General features: G+C 44.3%; 1 protein-coding gene across 1 annotated transcript in view; it reads left to right on the forward strand.

Annotated features, from left to right (window-relative positions):
* The first annotated feature begins 2136 nt into the window (after positions 1-2136).
* Positions 2137-8794, forward strand: part of LOC311113078 (ras-related protein Rab-38-like) — a 9706-nt gene continuing 3048 nt past the window's right edge. The window contains exon 1 of the mRNA XM_084156210.1: positions 2137-2336. Coding sequence (XP_084012336.1) covers positions 2144-2336 — 193 coding nt within the window. The 5' untranslated portion in view covers positions 2137-2143. The remainder of the gene's footprint in view (positions 2337-8794) is intronic.

Genomic DNA, 8794 nt, shown 5'->3' on the forward strand with positions numbered 1-8794 from the left:
CAGCAACACATAAACCACAGTTTACAATTCCCTGCAGAGATCCAACGACGGGTCTTCGATGTGATGTCTTTATAACGGTCTATAACGATAACAACTGGCTAAAACGGCCTAGGTCTAGGAGAAAAATCCACAGCACGCTTTACTCCACAAAAGGTTATTATTTGTGAACGGAAAGTCTACACTATTGTCTACAACCACACTCGTTTCGAATGTGATAAATTCGGAGGGTTAGTTTTCTTTTCACTCCTCTTCCTTTTTCGTTTACTGTTTTTGAAGGCCGCTAAATGTTATGAAATCAATGTTGCTGTTGATTAAATGGCAGCAGCATCACATAACCTGACTCATTCCACTTCCCCGCCCGCATCAGCACCACTACTACCGTAAACATCAATATAGAGGCGCATAACACTTTTCTCCGCATCTCTACAAAAACCCACAGCGACACAAATAGCATAGAAAACTCTATAAGCCTAGGCCTATATGTCAACTCTTGTTATAACACCATTATAAAACATCTTATTTAAATGTAATTTTTTGTTTGTTTTTGTAGCATATCAATCGTTTTACCTGTTGTATGGCAACCAGTTCTGGTGGGTGAAAGCGCACTAATCCTTACTAACGAAACTGTTTATTCCATACATACTGCCTACAAGACAGACCCGCTGATATAAAACATATATTGGAGCTGGTTCAATTGATAAAACGGTTTATAATCGTGCGTGTAAAATTGACAATATGTATGCGTGTAAAGGGGGACATGTCGGTAACCAACGGATTCTTGACAGTGCGCTGGTCCAGATACAGTGTATACTGACATACACTGGTATACGTAGAAAATGTTGTTTTCCCCTGCTGCGCTATGTTGCGGCAGAGCGATGGACAGACAGTACAGTGAACGTTTGGCTTGTGTTAAAATTGTTAACCTAACGTAGCAGACGTAGAAAGACCAGGCTTGTGTAGGCCTACACAACTTTATCCGTTAAAGGGGTGTGGTCGCCAAACAGCTGACGGCGGGCAGAAGAAGCTTCACGCTCAGAGGAACGGCAACGGCTTCTAGAACACATGAGCGCGCGCACACAGACCGCAGGCTGTTTGACCTAATTTGACAATTGATGTCTTTAAGCTGACAGCACTTTTTAGAACTTACATTTTTAGAACTGCATAGGAATGAAAGTTGGGTAACAGGCGAAGAGTCACCAATACACACAGTCGTGCGTGGATTAATTCGATTTGTATGGAAATAGAAAAAAGAAATAAACTGGAATATTTTTGAGAATGCATATTTGTAATAAGTGAGACCAGATGTGAATTTCTTTCTCTCTATCAATTAATGTGCTAGTTTAGGCTAGAAGATGTGGAGAATTACCTTATTTGGCAGACAGACAACTTCAGGTAATGGGAGCTGCTGAAAAGTGGGCCCATATGGAATAAAAACAACTAAAAAAAAAAAGAGACACTGACTTCGACTATTTGTTTCTGCATGTAACTTTCCATATCATTTTTGTATGTTGACAACTATGTGATGTAGCTAGCCTTTATTTGATCTGTTAAAGGGGTGTGGTCGCCAAACAGCTGACGGTCAGAAGAAGCTTCATGCGCAGAGGAACGGCAACGGCTTCTGGAAAAGTTGAGCACGCACACAGACCGCAGGCTGTTTGACCTAATTTGACAGTTAGCTGATGACTTTTCGCTGACAGCACTTTTGTGAAGTTCTCCTTTTTGCGCTAGATGGAATGAAGGTTGGGTAACAGGTGAGCCGTCACCAATACGCACAGTCGTCCGCGGATTCATTGGACTTGTATGGAAATAGAAAAACTGAGAAAATAAAAAAATACTTCTGGAATATTCTTGAGAATGCAAATTTAAAATAAGTGAGACAGGATGTGAATTTTGTTAAATTCTCTTTATCAATTAATTCTATCTTGTGGAGGATTGCTTTATTTGTCATACAGACATCTTCAGGTAACGGGAAAAGAGAGCTGCGAAAAGTGAACCCATATGGAATAAGAACAACTGAAAAAAGAGACACTGACTTTTGTAATATCTTTTCTGCTTGTCATTATCCATTTCATTTTTTTCTATGTGGACACCTACGTGGTGTAACTAGCCTTTCTTTTTTTTTCTACCAACCCGTAACGGAACCATGCAGCAGGAACGCTTGTTCAAGGTCCTGGTCATCGGGGACTTGGGTGTTGGCAAGACGTCCATAATCAAGCGTTATGTCCACAAGATATTCTCTCAACATTACCGAGCCACCATAGGGGTAGACTTCGCTCTCAAAGTCCTCAATTGGGATCACAAGACCGTGGTGCGTCTGCAGCTGTGGGACATAGCCGGTTAGTAGCCTAAACGAATTACCTACCCTACATTTTTATCATTTAGCAGACGCTCTTATCCAGAGCGACTTACAGTTAGTGAGTGCATACATTAGGCCTATTTTAAAAAAATCATACTGGCCCCCCGTGGGAATCGCCATACTCTACCAACTGAGCTTTTTATTTGACACACAAGTCTACAATATGGCTACAATATGTCACGCACTTAGGCGATGCTCCATGGCAAATGGTATCTGCAACTTGGTTGGTAACCTAATTATGTATAACTAGAATATCCTACCTTTAGTTTTATAACGTTTCTATTTTTATTTGACACATAGGAGTCTTCACAATAGTTTAAGCTCTTAATCAGTAGCAAATGGTGCCCCAAAACGCTGGCATGCACGCACACATGCAGGCACTCTGGACAAAGGCGCGCGCACGCACTTATCTATTCTTGAGTCTTTGTAATTGACTGTGTGTGTGTGTGTGTATGTGTACACGTTTTACAATACTTGTGAGTACCATAAGTCCACACAAGAATAGTAAACCAACTAAAATTCAGAGAAGTGAGGATATTTTGCCAGTCCTCACTTGTAAAAAGGCTATTTTAGGTTTAGGGTTAGAATTGGGGTTAGGCTTATGGTTGGAGGTTATGGTTAAGGGTTAGGTTTAGGGGTTAGGGAAAATAAGATTTTGAATGGGAATCAATTATTGGCCCACAGAAAGTCTTCACAAGTATAGTAAAACATTGCTCTGTGTGTGTGTGTGTACTTTAGCCCATCTGTCAATAGAGCAGACTGGTGCTGTATCATTGGACCTTTCCTCCTAATCATCTCCACCATAGATAATGACATCACACCATGTCTACAGGCTGTCAGTGTGTGTGTGTGATCAGTCATGCTCGTAAGAGAGTAGGTGTGCTGATCTAGTTCCTGTCCATATAATCCTATTCATTATGATCTTAAAGGGAAAGTGTATGATCAATCATTCTCACAACCAGGGCCTGTCTGTATTGAAAAAAATAATAATGCTGATTTAGGGTCAGTGTTGCCTTTTAGATAATGAATTAGAGTATATGGACAGGTGGAATCTGATCCTAGATGCTTTATACATACAGCCCCAGGTCCTCTGCCCCGTCCATATGATCCTACTTATTATAATCTATAGACCAGCGTTTCCTAGACTCGGTCCTCGGGACCCCAAGGGGTGCACGTTTTGTTTTTTTGCCCTAACACTACACTGCTGATTCAAATGATCAAAGCTTATTTCAATCAGCTGTGTAGTGCTAGGGCAAAAACCAAAAGGTCAGGCCTCCCGAGTGGCGCAGCGGTCTAAGGCACTGCATTGCAGCGGTCTAAGGCACTGCATTGAGGCGTCACTACAGACCCGGGTGCGATCCCAGGCCGTGACCGGGAGACCCATGAGGCGGCGCACAATTGGCCCAGCGTCGTCCGGGTTAGGGTAGGGTTTGGCTGGCCCGGATTTCCTTGTCCCATCGCGCTCTAGTGACTCCTTATGCCGGGCGCCTGCAAGCCGACTTCGAACGCCAGCAGGACGGTGTTTCCTCTGACACTTTGGTGCGGCTGGCTTCCGGGTTAAGCGAGCAGTGCGGCTTGGCAGGGTCGTGTTTCGGAGGACGCGTGGCTCTCGACCTTCACCTCTGTAGAGGAGTTGCAGCGATGGGAAAAGACTGTAACTACCAATTGGATACCGCAGTAAAAGTACAAAGAATATCATTTTAAAAACTCAACAGCGTGCCCCCCTTGGGGTCCCGAGGACCGAGTTTGGGAAACCCTGCTATATAAGGATATAAAACTGATCCTACCTTCAGACTCATTGTCAATACGAGACATAAACAGTTTGTCCTTAGGGCTATATGTTTAAAGCTCAGTGGGAACTCATTTATCGAGTAGAAGCATATGTGGAGTTAATTACATTTACATTTACGTCATTTAGCAGACGCTCTTATCCAGAGCGACTTACATTATTATTATTTTTTTCATACCCCCTGTGGGAATCGAACCCACAACCCTGGCGTTGCAAACGCCATGCTCTATCAACTGAGCTACATCCCTGCCGGCCATTCCCTCCCCTACCCTGGACGACGCTGGGCCAATTGCGCGCCGCCCCATGGGTCTCCCGGTCACGCCCGGCTACGACAGAGCCTGGATTCGAACCAGGATCTCTAGTGGCACAGCTAGCACTGCGATGCAGAGACCATGGTGCTTGCCTATGGAGCTGTGAGGGGAACGGCACCTCTGTACCTTCAGGCTCAGATCAGTCCCTACACCCAAACGAGGGCATTGCGTTCATCCACCTCTGGCCTGCTGGCTCCCCTTCCTCTGCGGAAGCATAGTTCCCGCTCAGCCCAGTCAAAACTTTTCGCTGCTCTGGCACCCCAATGGTGGAACAAGCTCCCTCACGACGCCAGGACAGCGGAGTCACTCACCACCTTCCGGAGACATTTGAAACCCCACCTCTTTAAGGAATACCTGGGATAGTATAAAGTAATCCTTCTACCCCCCCCCCCCCCCCCTTAAAAAAAAAAAAAAAAAAAAACATTTGTAAAGTGGTTAACCCACTGGCTATAGGGTGAATGCACCAATTTGTAAGTCGCTCTGGATAAGAGCGTCTGCTAAATGACGTAAATGTAAATGTAAATGTAGACCACTGCGCCACTCAGGAGACATGAATGACATTAATGAATGAAGATAGACATTGTGTGATGGCACAATGCATGCAGGCAGTGGATAGACAGAGATAGATATTGTAGGAAAACCTAGCAGAGAAGCCCTGCTAATGTTATTGGTATTCAAGTATATTAGCAGCAACCGCTACACCACATGACCAAAAGTATGTGGACACCTGGTCGTCGAACATCTCATTTCAAAATCATGGGCATTAATATGGAGTTGGTCCCCCCTTTGCTGCTATAATAGCCTCAACTCTTCTGGGAAGGCTTTCCACTAGATGTTGGAACATTGCTGCGGGGACTTGCTTCCTTTTAGCCACAAGAGCTTCAGTGAGGTCGGGCACTGATGTTTGGCGATTAGGCCTGGCTCAATTCATCCCAAAGGTGTTCAATGGGGTTGAGGTCAGGGCTCTGTGCAGGCCAGTCAAGTTCTTACACATCGATCTGGACAAACCATTTCTGTATGGACCTCGCTTTGTGCATGGGGGCAGTGTCATGCTAAAACAGGAAAGGGCCTTCCCCAAACTGTTGCCACAAAGTTGGAAGCACAGAATCGTCTAAAATGTCATTGTATGCTGTAGCGTTAAGATATCCCTTCAATGGAACTAAGGGGCCTAGACAGAACCATGAAAAACAGCCCCAGACCATTATTCCTCCTCCACCAAACTTTACAGTTGGCACTATGCATTGGGGCAGGTAGCGTTCTCCTGGCATCCGCCGAACGTACAGTTGAAGTCGGAAGTTTACATACACCTTAGCCAAATACATTTAAACTCAGTTTTTCACAATTCCTGACATTTAATCCTAGTAAAAATTCCCTTCAGTTAGGATCACCACTTTATTTTAAGAATGTGAAATGTCAGAATAATAGTAGAGAGAATTATTTATTTCAGCTTTTATTTATTTCATCACATTCCCAGTGGGTCAGAAGTACACTCAATTAGTATTTGGAAGCATTGCCTTTAAATTGTTTAACTTGGGTCAAACATTTCGGGTAGCCTTCCACAAGCTTCCCACAATAAGTTGGGTGAATTTTGGTCCATTCCTCCTGACAGAGCTGGTGTAACTGAGTCAGGTTTGTAGACCTCCTTTCTCGCACACACCTTTTCAGTTCTGTCCACAAATATTCTATAGGATTGAGGTCAGGGCTTTGTGATGGCCACTCCAATACCTTGACTTTGTTGTCCTTTGCCACAACTTTGGAAGTATGCTTGGGGTCATTGTCCATTTGGAAGACCCATTTGCGACCAAGCTTTAACTTCCTGACTGATCTGTCTTGAGATGTTGCTTCAATATATCCACATAATTGTCCTTCCTCATGATGCCATCTATTTTGTGAAGTGCACCAGTCCCTCCTGCAGCAAAGCACCCCCACAGTATGATGCTGCCACCCCCGTGATTCACGGTTGGGATGGTGTTCTTCGGCTTGTAAGCTACCCCCTTTTTCCTCCAAACATAATGATGGTCATTATGGCCAAACAGTTCTATTTTTGTTTCATCAGACCAGAGGACATTTCTCCAAAAAGTACGATCTTTGTCCCCATGTGCAGTTGCATACCGTAGTCTGGCTATTTTATGGCGGTTTTGGAGCAGTGGCTTCTTCCTTGCTGAGCGGCCTTTCAGGTCATGTTGAATATAGGAGTCGTTTTACTGTGGATGTAGATACTTTTGTACCTGTTTCCTCCATCATCTTCACAAGGTCCTTTGCTGCTGTTCTGGGATTGATTTGCACTTCTCGCACCAAAGTACGTTGATCTCTAGGAGACAGGATGAGTCACCTTCCTGAGCGGGATGACGGCTGCGTGGTCCCATGGTGTTTATACTTGCGTACTATTGTTTGTACAGATGAACGTGGTACCTTCAGGCGTTTAGAAATTGCTCCCAAGGATGAACCAAACTTGTGGAGGTCTACAATTGTTTTTCTGAGGTCTTGGCTGATTTCTTTTGATTTTCCCATGATGTCAAGCAAAGAGGCAATGAGTTTGAAGGTAGGCCTTGAAATACATCCACAAGTACACATCTAATTGACTCAGATGATGTCAATTAGCCTATCAGAAGCTTCTAAAGCCATGACATCATTTTCTGGAATTGTCCAAGCTGTTTAAAGGCACAGTCAACTTAGTGTATGTAAACTTCTGACCCACTGGAATTGTGATACAGTGAATTATAAGTGAAATAATCTGTCTGTAAACAATTGTAGGAAAAATTACTTGTGTCATGCACAAAGTAGATGTCCTAACCGACTTGTCAAAACTATAATTTGTTAACAAGAAATTAGTGGAGTGGTTGAAAAACGAGTTTTAATGACTCCAACCTAAATGTATGTAAACTTCCGGCTTCAACTGTAGATACGTCCGTCAGTCTGCCATATGGTGAAGCATGATTCATCTCTCCAGAGAACGCGTTTCCACTGCTCCAGTCCAATGGCGGCGAGCTTTACGCCACTCCAGCCGACGCTTGGCATTGCACATGGTGATCTTAGGCTTGTGTGCGGCTGCTTGGCCATGGAAACCCATTTCATGAAGCTTCCGACAAACAGTTATTGTGCTGACGTTGCTTCCAGAGGCAGTTTGGGACTCTGTAGTGAGTGTTGCAACCGAGGACAGATGATTTTTACGCACTACGTGCTTCAGAACTCGCCGGTCCCGTTCTGTGACCTTGTGTGGCCTACCACTTCGCTGCTGTGCCATTGTTGCTCCTAGACGTTTCCACTTCACAATAACAGCACTTACAGTTGACCGGGGCAGCTCTAGCAGGGCAGAAATTTTATGAACTGACTTGTTGGAAAGGTGGCATCCTATGACGGTGCCACTTGAAAGTCACTGAGCTCTTCAGTAAGGCCATTCTACTGCCAATGTTTGTCTATGGAGAATGCATGGCGTGATTTTATACACCTGTCAGCAACTGGTGTGGCTGAAATAGCCAAATCCACTAATTTTGAAGGGGTGTCCACATACTTCTGTATATACAGTGAGGGAAAAAAGTATTTGATCCCCTGCTGATTTTCTAAGTTTGCCCACTGACAAAGACATGATCAGTCTATAATTTTAATGGTAGGTTTATTTGAACAGTGAGAGACAGAATAACAACAACAAAATCCAGAAAAACGCATGTCAAAAATGTTATGAATTGATTTGCATTTTAATGAGGGAAATAAGTATTTGACCCCTCTGCAAAACATGACTTAGTACTTGGTGGCAAAACCCTTGTTGGCAATCACAGAGGTCAGACGTTTCTTGTAGTTGGCCACCAGGTTTGCACACATCTCAGGAGGGATTTTGTCCCACTCCTCTTTGCAGATCTTCTCCAAGTCATTAAGGTTTCGAGGCTGACGTTTGGCAACTCAAACCTTCAGCTCCCTCCACAGATTTTCTATGGGATTAAGGTCTGGAGACTGGCTAGGCCACTCCAGGACCTTAATGTGCTTCTTCTTGAGCCACTCCTTTGTTGCCTTGGCCGTGTGTTTTGGGTCATTGTCATGCTGGAATACCCATCCACGACCCATTTTCAATGCCCTGGCTGAGGGAAGGAGGTTCTCACCCAAGATTTGACGGTACATGGCACCGTCCATCGTCCCTTTGATGCGGTGAAGTTGTCCTGTCCCCTTAGCAGAAAAACACCCCCAAAGCATAATGTTTCCACCTCCATGTTTGACGGTGGGGATGGTGTTCTTGGGGTCATAGGCAGCATTCCTCCTCCTCCAAACACGGCGAGTTGAGTTGATGCCAAAGAGCTCGATTTTGGTCTCATCTGACCACAACACTTTCACCCAGTTCTCCTCTGA

The sequence above is a fragment of the Coregonus lavaretus genome (assembly GCF_964263955.1).
Source record: "Coregonus lavaretus genome assembly, chromosome: 39".
NCBI classification, from domain to species: Eukaryota; Metazoa; Chordata; class Actinopteri; order Salmoniformes; family Salmonidae; genus Coregonus; species Coregonus lavaretus.